The sequence below is a fragment of the Trichomonas vaginalis genome, chromosome V, assembly GCF_026262505.1.
Source record: "Trichomonas vaginalis G3 chromosome V, whole genome shotgun sequence".
NCBI lineage: Eukaryota > Parabasalia > Trichomonadida > Trichomonadidae > Trichomonas > Trichomonas vaginalis.
The window spans coordinates 2,955,052-2,967,780 of record NC_067207.1 but is presented as its reverse complement, the minus strand read 5'-3'; the positions used below and the strand labels follow the sequence as shown (position 1 = coordinate 2,967,780).

At 29.4% G+C, this 12,729-nt stretch overlaps 4 protein-coding genes across 4 annotated transcripts, besides 4 other annotated features; all 4 read left to right on the top strand.

Moving 5' to 3' along the window:
* Positions 1-459: 459 nt before the first annotated feature.
* TVAGG3_0269340 (ankyrin repeats (many copies)-containing protein) lies at positions 460-2,577 on the top strand (the record flags this gene model as incomplete). The annotated part of the gene is made up of 1 exon (XM_001321976.1): positions 1,339-2,478. One exon carries the CDS (start codon positions 1,339-1,341, stop codon positions 2,476-2,478), a length of 1,140 nt encoding a protein of 379 aa, XP_001322011.1.
* Positions 2,578-2,918: 341 nt separating this feature from the next.
* On the top strand, positions 2,919-6,032 carry TVAGG3_0269330 (uncharacterized protein; the record flags this gene model as incomplete). The annotated part of the gene is made up of 1 exon (XM_001321975.2): positions 2,919-5,984. One exon carries the CDS (start codon positions 2,919-2,921, stop codon positions 5,982-5,984), a length of 3,066 nt encoding a protein of 1,021 aa, XP_001322010.1.
* A 1,236-nt stretch (positions 6,033-7,268) lies between these two features.
* Positions 7,269-7,349: a terminal%2Cinverted (terminal inverted repeat of MuDR-N2_TV transposon ID:TVAGG3_0269320).
* Positions 7,269-7,475: a mobile genetic element.
* A 1,677-nt stretch (positions 7,476-9,152) lies between these two features.
* Positions 9,153-9,370: a mobile genetic element.
* Positions 9,285-9,370: a terminal%2Cinverted (terminal inverted repeat of MuDR-N2_TV transposon ID:TVAGG3_0269310).
* Positions 9,371-9,484: 114 nt separating this feature from the next.
* TVAGG3_0269300 (uncharacterized protein) lies at positions 9,485-10,279 on the top strand (the record flags this gene model as incomplete). The annotated part of the gene is made up of 1 exon (XM_001321973.1): positions 9,485-10,279. One exon carries the CDS (start codon positions 9,485-9,487, stop codon positions 10,277-10,279), a length of 795 nt encoding a protein of 264 aa, XP_001322008.1.
* Positions 10,280-11,374: 1,095 nt separating this feature from the next.
* On the top strand, positions 11,375-12,501 carry TVAGG3_0269290 (uncharacterized protein; the record flags this gene model as incomplete). The annotated part of the gene is made up of 1 exon (XM_001321972.1): positions 11,375-12,349. The coding sequence occupies one exon, from the start codon at positions 11,375-11,377 to the stop codon at positions 12,347-12,349; it is 975 nt and encodes a 324-aa protein (XP_001322007.1).
* Between the last annotated feature and the right edge of the window lie 228 nt (positions 12,502-12,729).

The following is a 12,729-nucleotide window of genomic DNA, read 5'->3' as shown; positions in this document are numbered from 1 at the left end:
CACTTTTTAATATTTCAATATTTATGATATTTCAATGTATTAAGTGGTCTCAAATTGAGCTTCTCAAATATAAGTTGGCCTATTCAAATAATAAAATTAAATAATATTTAAAATAATAAATAAAAGTGATTGAGGTCATAGCAAAACGGCTGTTTCAGTCATTAATTCTTAAAAATAAAAAGGGTAAAAACTAAATACAATGGGTAAAATTCAATAGTGTCTGTGCTATCGTTCAATTTGAAGGTGTCTTTTGAAACCGCAAGACACATTGAATTTTTGAATAGTGTATTATGGTTTGACAGACACCAATGAAAAAAATAAAATGATATTTATTTTAAATATATAAGATCCTTATATAAAATATAAATATTTTATCGTTTTATTTTCTTGTTTTAGAAATGTTTTTTATTGAAAAAAACCGCAGCGGTTATGACATCGAGCGAAAGTCACTCAAAACAGCTTAGACATGTCTATTTTGACGGCATTAAATGATTTCATAGGAAATGTCTCAGTTGTTAATTAAGTTCACGTGAGCTTTTATGAATGAAAATAAGTAAAAAAAAGAATTTTCTCAAAAAAAATTGTGTACGCATTGAAATTTTTATCTATAAATTTAGATATGTCATCAATAATATAATATAATTTTAAATTCGTGGAGTACACTTGGGATAATTGAATATGGGCTACCCCATCCCAACCTCTCAAACTTCCTCTGAATTTGGACAAGGTATCCCAATCCCAAAGACCTATCTGAATAAAATGAAATAAGTATATTATATATATTATTTATTTGCTAATAATGAGCATAAATCGCTAAAATTATGAAGAAATTAAAAATTAAAAATTAAAATTAGAAAAAAATGTTGATTTAATGAGAGAATATTGTATAAAAATAGAATTATTAGCTAAAATACGTATTAATTTTATGATATTTCAATCACATTAACGAAAATCGCCCATTTTTAATTCAAATGGGCGGGAAAAAAATAAAATTCCAAAAAAAAAATTGAATTGGGGAAACGATAGGGGACGGGATATAAGAAACCCCATATGTTTGGGAATTTTTCGCATCACTATTTTTTATTGAAAAATCAATAAAACTAACTCCAAAATAAAATTTTTGATTTAAAGACACTATGATGACACCAGGCAAATCTTCCAAGACACCTATCGTCGGGAATCTAACAACCCTAATGCAAAATATCATGAAGATGAAGATTCATTTTGAAATTTATAATAATTCATAACAGCTTAGCAATATCTACATTATTTGTTAACAAATTTTTGATTTCTGATATTTTTCAGATTTTTTTTTTGTAAAGTTACGACATTTTAAAAATGAGTCAAGGTATTACTCTGAATTTCGAATACATTGGTGCTCACATCGATGATTATATTCGAAATGAAAATCTTTTTGATACATTCGAACTCGAAGACATCAAAACAATCATGAAATATTCCAAATTAACCACAACTCAGTTCATTTCTCTTCTCAAACAATCATCACCAACTATCAGCGCCAACAAATTATACAAATGCACACGAAATGCGAAAGTTACAGTCCAAAACATCGACGAGGTCTTTTCAATTCTTAAATCAGTCAAAAAATACATGAAATTCAATATATTTGATGGTATCATTGATTTCTTAGAGGTAAATGATAATGAAATGCGTAAATCTGCAGAAGAAATCACAAAACTTCAAGAACAAATCCAATCAATTCAAATTGAACAGAATCAAACACAAGAAAACATCAATCATTCACAATATCTTTTAACTAAAATCTCATCACTTAAGGCAACTAATGATTTTGATAGTGTTTACCAATTCTTTGAAGAACTTTCTTCTCAAGGCAATCGCAAAATTATTTCAAAGGCTTGTGAAGAAGGACTTTGGAAGAAGACAAATAAGTATGAAGAGAATGTACTTCATGTTGCAAGTGAAAAAGGAAATCTTAATCTTGTCAAATCACTTATCGAATATGGCTGTGATAAAGAAACAAAGGATGATGATGGATGGACACCACTCATTTCTGCATCATTAAATGGTCATCTTGAAGTTGTTAAATATCTTATCTCAGTTGGAGCTGATAAAGAAGCGAAGGATAATGATGGAAATACTGCACTCATTTGGGCATCAAGAGATGGTCATCTTGAAGTTGTTAAATATCTTATCTCTGTTGGATTTGATAAAGAAGCAAAGGATAAGGATGGATGGACTTCACTCATTAAAGCATCATTTAAAGGTCGTCTTGAAGTTGTTGAATATCTTATCTCAGTTGGAGCTGATAAAGATGCAAAGGATAAATATGGAGATACTCCACTCATTTATGCATCAGAATATGGTCATCTTGAAGTTGTTAAATATCTTATCTCAGTTGGAGCTGATAAAGAAGCAAAGAATAATGATGGAGATACTGCACTCTCAAATTCAAGAGGTAAGGTAAGAAAATATCTAATATCTATTGGAGCACAATAATCAAATCAAATAATTATTATACTTTTAAATCTTAATCAAAACATCTAATTTCAATAAGCCCTATCTCTAGATTAAATGTATATTTTCTAGTTTAACTTTTTTAAAGATTACGTATTACAAAATATGATCACATTCCTCAACTTATTATTAATTTTTATTAGAATTATACATTTTACGAAAAAAATTCATGTGAAATATCCAACGTTATGAAATTAAAGTTAATCAAACAATAGTTAGTCATTTTAATTCAATGTACACCAGTTCGTCATAGGATCATGCTTACAAATCATTATTTTTATCAAATCATTTTATTGGTTTGTAATAAAACCTCATCGATTATCGCAAAATACCATATTGTCTTTCTTTCAATACAAGATAATTAAAAATTTTTACTAAAATTTACGATCAAAGAAAATATATTTACAATTTACAAATTTAAAATGAATAGGATATCTTTTTTTGCTTTAAGAGCATCATCGAAGTTCATCGAGTGTACAGAGTCTAAAGTTTGGACAGAAGAATTCGATTCTACAAACGTAATTGAAATTTCCGTTCAAAAATATAATACATCGATTATTTTTCACACAGTAAGTGGGTTTGAAGCACATGTTTATGATAGCTTCGGAGAGTATATAGGTTATATGTCCGATGACTCGCATACAATTGTCAATTTTGGCAATCAAATTGGCTCAATTTTTGTTCATAAAACAGGCGAAACAACAAATGTATGTTTTTCATCAATAATTTACAGTGATTACGACAATGCAAAATATTGTTCCCAATATATTACTACTAATATTGTTGATCATTCGTATAAATTTGGTGGAAGTTTGAGTGATGAACCAGATGTTGCGATCATGAAGGGTAATTTCATATGCGCATGGATTACATCACCGAATGCTGAATCATTTTCGGTCTCAGAAACTCAATTTGAAAAAATTACAATTCCTAATTCAGTTTTATTAATAATAAATGCGTCATCGTCTGTCAATTCGTTAACTACGATTACTCCAACCCTTGTTTCTTCAACGCAAACAACAAATAATTTTTATTCGAGTTATTTCGCTCTCCAGAGCTCATTCATTCGTAACGGTGAAATCATTCGCGATGTTACAGACACGGTCAGTGAGAAAATTACTGTAACAAGCTCAAATCGTGTTATATTGAAATTATCCAACTCATTAGTTGTTTATTTCCATGAGATTTCAGGCGATACCATTGTTTATGATCCCACCGGTTCGAGTATTGCTACTCTAACTACCACACACCCTTCATTTGAGACAGGATATTCATCTGAATACAAAATCATAATTTCCAACATCAATTCTGCCACTGTTTCCTATTCAGCGTTCCTTGTGGATGGTAAGTGCGAATCTACAATCATTAATTCCAAGTATTCATTGATCAATTCGGAGTTTTCAACAAAAACTCTTTGTATCCTTTACCCAGCACAGAATCCGATTACGATCACTTCACCTAGCCACTTATCATTCACTATTTACCGACCAAACGAAAATTTAATCACAAATTCAGAGCTTCTCTTAACAAATACGCGAACATGCATGATCTACATTGCAGACTTAGCAACTACAACCAATGTTAACATCGAAGTTTCTCAAATTACAACAGAAGAAACAATTAAATTTTATTCATTGTTTTATCCAACGTATACATCCACATTAATCGAGCCAGGAGTTCAAACAATCACTTCTACAACTACAACAGTTACAATTGACAAACAACTCGTCTACAATACAGTTGAATTAAAACTTGGTCAAATTTACAAATTGGATTTCACGACAAGTAACTATACATTGTTCTTTACCAACCCATCATCATCAATACACTACGCAATTCTTTCAAACGGCACAAAAATTTACTTTAATCAGTTCATAGATTTCGGAAACAACATTGGCTCTGTTTATTTCCAATTACCATATTGTCCTAATACAGGAACTATTGTTTATTCAGCTGCACAACTTACTACACCTTACAAACTGATAACGAATGAAATGAAACCATTTTCAATAATTAATCCAACACTTTCATCGACTAGAAACATTTCTATGATGTATTCAACAGGATTTAGTTATTGGATTATTTCTGATTCAGTTTTTTCGATAAATATACAATCAAAGCCAGGTATACAACCCGATTACATGGATCTTTATTGGGAAGAAGGCGAAGAACAATCATTTTTAGTTAAAGAAACAAGTCTTTCTTACAAAGCGAAATCATTTTTATTACAAATTAAATTTAATGATATAGAACTTGCTGATTATTATATTATCACATTTTCTAATGATATAAAACCAATATCATCAATTACTTCTTTCTATTACAATCCAAATTCAACAACAGAAATCAATCCTCGTCAATACAAAGAAGAATTAATTACTTATAAAATTTTAAATACATGGAATATTCAAATGTTTACAAACAAAATTAAAACAAAATTTATATTAGATCGTCTACAAGCATCATTTGTTATACATGATAATCAATATAATGGAAAAGCTTATTATTTAAATAATACTTTAATTGGTAATTTTAGTTATGATGAGAATCAATATGGAGCATTCTTTCCTCATGGAGGATACGTTGTTTTAGATTCTAGTCTTGATATAATACATGTTTCATCGATGTTCCCTTATTTGATGGATAAAACATGCCGCAGATTTGGTATTTCTAATATTCCTTATACAACTTTCTCTATATTGAACAAGGATTTGAATTCTAATTTCACTGTTAAATCAGGAATGAATGAAATTACTACATGTTATTGGTTTAGTTTCCCTGATTCAACACCAACAGATATTTCTGCTGAATTGTACATAAGAGACAAAATTTCAGCATTTACAGATAATTCTACATATATAAACACAACAATTCATTCATACGCACAACAGTTTAAATCAATATTCATTGCATTGCAAACAGCTGATAATTCTTATTTCGGATCATTATATGTTTATCATAAATTGAATCAGAGTAAATATGATACAAGATTATCTACTACGTTCCTTGATACAACTGATGGATTCATATTAACAAATAGTAAGTCAGATCCAAAGATAGGATTGACACGATCTAAAACACCAGGAATTTTAGGAATGATTATTTTCTTATGTGTTACTTTTGTTGTTGCTTTGATTGCTTTCATAATAATTCAACTTCGTATGATGATTTCTACAAGAAATCCACATGATGAAAACAGTGATGAGTCTCATGAATCAGTTCCAAACGAAATAAATCAGGAAGAAGACCAAGTTCAGCTGAATTCAGATGATGAACTAAATATAGCAATCCAGAGATCTCTCCAGGACCATCTACATCTAAATGAAATTGATGAAACAATTGGTCCTCAATCTCCTCCTCCTTCAAATGTCGTTGCGGAAAATGTTGAATTAAATAAGAATCAGAACCCATATTCAATAGAGAATATGAATGAACCTGATGACGGAACTCCTGCAACAACAAATCCATTCGAAGCTGATGAATATTAACTTTTTTATTTTTATTATTTTTTTGTATATTAAAATCATATATTTTTTACCTCAATTTATTTTTTCGCCTCATTCAACTAAATTTAACATTGTCTAGCTCATATTTGATCATGTAACGTACGTGAACAAGAGATTTTTTTATTATAAACCAATTTTCCTACGAAAAATCTCCCTTTCTTTTTTCTTCTTCAATTTTGAGTCACACTTTTATTGTGTTTTAATACAGGCGTGAAGTCTGTTAAATATGCAATAAAAGGGTTATTATCTTACCAATGATTATATTTTATTCTAATGCCGAACAGCATTTGAATCAAAAATAATCGTGTTCGAGATAATTTTTTTAATAAGAACGAAACTAAGTTTTGATACTTTCATTTCTGGATAATAAAAGTTAGACATGAAACATTTTATTGTTGATTTGAGCTTTGACGGTTCTTTCTCATCAAAGATAAAATGATATCTTTCAATTACCAAAAATTATCAACACTGTGATAATGACATTATAGTACAAATCATAATAAGTTTAACATCTAAGGTATTAAAATTTTGATTTCGATCTCAAGATATTGAGCATTTTTACTTTTTATATAAATATACATTGGGGAAATGATATTGAAATCGAATACTTTGGATTTATTTTCTAAATTTTTATTTTTTTCAAAAACTACTGCTTTGATTCTCATTTTCATAACTCATACGATCTTAACATTTATTTGCAAATCAATTTCTACCTATAAAATATGTGTGAATTCATACATTTGAAATTTCAATAAGATTGAATGCTTAACCGATTTTTCGAAAATTTCCAGTAGAAAGGCATGCCATATTTCTTTGATCATTTTTCAAAAAAATTTTTAGGTGTGAATTCATACCTCATTTCAATTTTTTTTAAATTATTTACTTCACTTTTAATCAAGTAATGTCAATCCAGCGACGTTTAGCAGACAATCTTGAAACAATGTGGACCAATTTCAATGTAAATGATGTTGCTGTTTGGAGATGCAACAGTAAATCCGACAGAGATAATGTTGTTGACAAATTATGCCGATCATTTTCAGGATTACATACACACTTAGAGAACAACCATATGGTATTCCAAAAGAGAGAAGTTCCTGTATACAAAATTCCAGAGAATTTAACAGATCTTGAAGACATTGCAAAATATGCTGATTTATATTGTACTAGACCAATATCAAAAGCTCTCGGATCAATTGCAATTGCAGAAGATGCAGTAGCTGTTGTTGGTGTTCATTGTGTCTTTGATGGAGGATCATTAAAAGAGAGGTTATCGATTTTGTAATTTAATCGTCGTCGTTATCGATTTTGTAATTTAATCGTTATCGTCTTTTTCTAAACGTGCATTTTTACATTAAAAGCAATGCAACTCCAAAATTAATTGGTATTTAGACTTTAATTAGGTGCAGACAAACGAAATGCAGTCCAAATATTTTGGTGATATATGAATTACATAAATTTAGGGAAATTGAAATTATATCTTTTTAAATTTTTAGGAAAACAGATTTATAGAATTGTTTAAGTCATCAAAATAATGCAGACTTAGGTCAAATTTTCCAAATTTAATCATTTGCAAGACTTTCAAGCGACTTCAAAATGTCGAAATTAAGTCCAAAAATAAATTACGATTACAGTCTATCCTCAATTATTATCACGCTAATTATTGAGTGACCATGCGTTCGTATGTATGTAATACCTTTTAAAAAGGAGATGAGAGAGATAAACTACATTTACAATTTAAATCTGATGTATTTACTTGTTACATTTACAAATGTAAATGTTTCTCGTAATGTTTACATTTTGTAAGTATAACGAATAAAAATGACGCACTTTTTTACAAAGTCAAATTATTGTTCGATTTTCAGCTTGTAAACGATTAATTGTATAAAGCAATTGATATTAGCACGATATAACTGAATAATTCTAATATTGAAATCAAAAGCCCTTAAAATATCATGATATTTTAATTTCATAACAAATCTAGGAGACTATTTGATGAAAACATATCCGATGTGGTTTTGTTGTATTATATAACTTGTTATTGACTTCTTAGCTTTCCAAATTTTTTCGATAATGAGAAAACGAATGAAAAATCAACATTGGTCCATTTAAAATTTGATTTGTTTACATTTTTTTTACTTTTTGAATTTCAATTTATATTTTCCTCAAGAAATACTTTAGATTTTAAGAAACTAAATCTATAATCTACTAAGAAAATATATTAAATCCTATAATACTCAAAGTTTGTGATAAATCAGATCTTTTTTATTTTACTTTTATTATGTTTTGCAAACTTAAGGTCCTCACTAGGTAAAACATAATACTCTTTGAAGTTAAGTATTTTCACAAAGAGAGGACCAACAATATCAAAAGATTGAATAAAGATTTGTATTATTATTTATTTTTAAGAACATGTTTAAGAACCCTCATTATCTCCACGAATATTGCATATTTTTCTATTCTAAGACCACCAAAATTACGTTTTAATATAGAAAATAACATATTTATGTGATGCTAAAGTCGAAGTCCTTAAAAAATTAGTGTTAAACATCCTATTGTTAAATAAATTTTTTAAAAACCTTAATAGGATAAAAAAAAAGAATTTACACTCTCTCACTTTGAAAACGTAGAAAATGCCAATCTATTGGTATACATTTTAGTTTTGTTAAGTTTACAAAACGATTACTCTAGATTTTAAAGATTTATCAAGAATTTAGAGAATATCCTTCTCAAAACAACTTCAATAGCGAAGGATTAGTATTAAATCGGATTTGTAACATAATTATAGTACATTACAATACAATTTCTCCGACTTTTAAATATTTTTGAAATATTTACAAAATATGCTCTTTCTATCATCGATACTTTAATACAGAGCAAATTTAGTAAATGTCATCACGTTATTTTTTCATAAATCGTTTTCGAACTTTTGAAATATTTATTTTAAACCAGTTTTCTACATTTAATATGTGAATTATATCAAAAGTAGATGGGCGATACTTGTAAATCTATTTAAACTATTAGTTTGCTATTATTGAAGAACTTTATAATTTTTTTTTCTTATGTATGGAATTAAAGATAATTTTGCCGATTCCAACTGGTTTTTCTATATGAGTTAAATATGCCAAGTGAAATCGGACTTGCCAATATTGTAAATTGAAGTATGGACTATATATCGATTTTCATTGATTGATGAATAACTCGGAGTAATGTAATTGTTGATAATGAAAAATAGTTTTCAATTGCTGGTAAGGGCCAATGTATGTTCAATAGCTCCGAAAGCAAAAAATGCACGTTTAGAAAAAGACGATAACGATTAAATTACAAAATCGATAACGACGACGATTAAATTACAAAATCAATAATGACCCTCATTAAAATATTTCAATGATCTTATTTGCCAAGATAAAGAGATTCCTGAAATTGGAATAAATCCAGGTGCATATGAACCATTCAGAGAAAAGATGAAAAACACGAACTTTTATATGACACCAGTAGATTGTGATGAAAAAGCAGTTAGATACTCATCAAGAGATGGAAAATATCTTACAAACGTTCCTTTTGCATTGTCTTTCAGAGAGAAAATGAAGATGGAAGATTTTCAAGTTTTTGACAAAAAAGACAAAAAATTGCATGGATTCAGTGAATCTCTCTTCGCATCACAAGTTTTATCAGTCTCTGCTTTAAATGGAAAGTTTGATAAAACAGGTGTTTGGGAAGTTTTTGGCACTCGCCCTTATGCAGAGAAAAATTACAAATTAACTCAAGGCCAGTATTTATCAACTTTCAATGTTTTTGCTGATAACATTACATTGAATGATACTGTCAAAGATTTAATGACACAAATGCGCAAACATATGAATTACCAACTCAAGAGGGGCGCGCCATGGGCATCATTAAATACATATGCAACAAATTATTCTGAAGGAAAAGTTCAAGATGGCTGCTTCACTGTTTTATCTTCTTTGGGAGAATTTAAGATAGGTGGTCCTGTAAAAGACTTTCTTTTCCACTCAACAGCAAACTCCAGTTATTGCTCATTAAATTTGTTCTCATACAATGTTAAATCATCCAAAGATAATATATATAATTTGGTACACACACATACATCGAATTTCTTCAGTTTCAGAGAATCAAAAGCTTTTCTAAAAGGTGTTAAATATGCAGCAACTAAAATTGATTTGAACAGCAAAATTGGTGATGCACTTAATGAAGTAATAGATTATCAAAAACAAGTAATGAAGAAGAATAATACAATTGCAAAAATAGTTAAATTCTAGTTACCTATTTTTGTATTATTAGAATTCATAATATAAATTATTTTTATTTTTTTAAATTTTTATGTTTTTTTCCAATAGATTGCTTGACATTTCTGTGTCAAAATTGCACGGCCACATATCCCTTCATGTTTTGCCATTAACTCTCTACATAATATTGCAATCTTTATAATGTTTCAACTACAGTGAAAAAAGACTGAATTATCTCATTAAGAATGCGCCCTTCTTTGAATCCGATGTTAGATCCAACATCGCTGCAGATGATGTCAAATGTTTCTTCAATTGGCTCTATAACTTACTTTTTCGTGGGTTCGATGAAAATGATCTCCTTTTGCTCTGAAAGAATCAAATGATTTCTCTTTGTCTTATTTCCTTATCAATGATTGTCTCTGGTCCAACAAGACCCTGCCAATTACTACCATCATTCTTCTGGAGCCTTCCAAATCTTGAAATTTCAGCTTAGCGTGTTCTCTAGTCTGAACAGCATTTGATTGTAACAGAGATTTTTGATTTTCAAATTTTTCATGAAAATATTATTGTTTTATGCATTTATGATAGGCCTTAATTTAAACTCTCAAATTATTTGAATAGGCTCTTTGATTTCTCGATCAGATAAATTAGGCATGCTTTAGATAGTAAAAAAAGAGGAATAAAGGCAATTAGGTACTTATTGTTAATGCATTTCTTGAGAGAAAACACTTATATTACGCTTAATTTTTTGGTCATTTAAATTTTATTTCAGAAATTCTACATAATAGATATATTTAAGCCATACAAATTTCATTATAAGGCAATATTGCATGGTTTTATTGCTTAAATGGCCTGCATCTAGCTTTGATGACCACAAGTAACTTTAATCATGACACTCTTATGAATTTTCCATTAAACTATAATAGTTTCTCAATACATTAATACAATTGAAACTCCGTTCATTTATCATAAATCTCTAAACTTCTGATTTCAGTTTCTTTACAAATCTTTATATTTTGAAAGTCAGAAAAAATCGTGAATAAATAATCATCGCCGCATTTGCATCCACTTCTAAAGTTCTTGATATGCCGCGTAAAAGATAGAAAATGTCACTTTTTATATTGGAGGATGTCCACAAGCGAGAAATCTCCACGCGCATCAAGGACACTTAAGTCGACAGGTAAAATGAATTACGTTCGTACTTCTCCAGCTGCCACAACTAAAGCCAATAATTCTAAAAAGAAACAAAAGACCGGATTGAAAATGTCACATACCCAAATCAAGAATGACAAGAGATACAAGAAATATGAAGGTATGGACATCCCTCAACTTAGAGTTGCCAAAGCCGAAGAAATTGAAAAATTGAATTTCGATGAATCCGAATTCATAGAAGCAATAATTCAAATGCTGCAATACAGTGCACCAGTAGATGCTACCACAATTGGAGCCAAATGGCTTACAGAGACATTAGAAGATCTAATTAACGACTATAAGTCCAATCTCGATAAGATTAACAACGAATTCAAGGATAAGGAGCTTGCAATTCGCGAAAACGAGAATACAGTATTTTCCAAAGTCCATGATCGCCACATTTTGGAAATTGAAGAAGTCGAAACCGCAAGAGAAGTTGAACAACTTAATAATGAAACCCTCGTTTGCGGACAAGCGATCGATTTGCAGAAGCAAGCCAAGACATTGGCCAAATCCAACGATTTCAACGGCGCAAGGCAGCAGGCTCGCAAAGCAGAAGAAGTTAATCAGAAATACATCGGCAAAAGGAAAGAAAGCACAGAAAAGAAGTACAACCAGGAGCTTAAGAGACTCCTCAATCTCCAGGAGAAGCAGCTTATGATTCTCTTGAACCGTTTGAACCAATCAATCGATGATAATAACAGAAGCAAAGACAATTCAATTCGCGAGCTCCAAAAGCAATATCAAGTTTTCTACAAGTCACAGCTACAACGTCTCATCGTAGATGGCCAGAAACAACTTCCTTCTACAGAACAGAAATCCAATTTTGTTGTTGATATTAATGTTCAGTACAGAAGAATTATTCTTGATGCAGAAAAGAAATACAACATCCCTCTTAGTTTTCTCCTTTAATTTACTTTCAATTTTTTTATTTATTATTTATTAGTTCTTATTCAAAAGAATTTCTTTTTATATTGCTCTGAATAAATCAATCTTCTTTATCTTTAAATTTTCTTCTTATTTGTCGATAATTTAATTTTTTTATTTTCATTTTTGTTTAAAATCACCAATGATCTATTGGGCATCATACAAAACTTTGTAAAAATTATCAATTCTCTATAACATCTTTCAACCTATAAAATAATATTTGTATCAATTGATGAATGCTGATATTTTTTTTCACTAGTATTAATATACTATCATATTACATATCTTAAAGGTATGAAACACATGGGAAATATTCAATGTTTTCATGGAATTGCCTAATCAAGACAATTATCCACCCATACAAC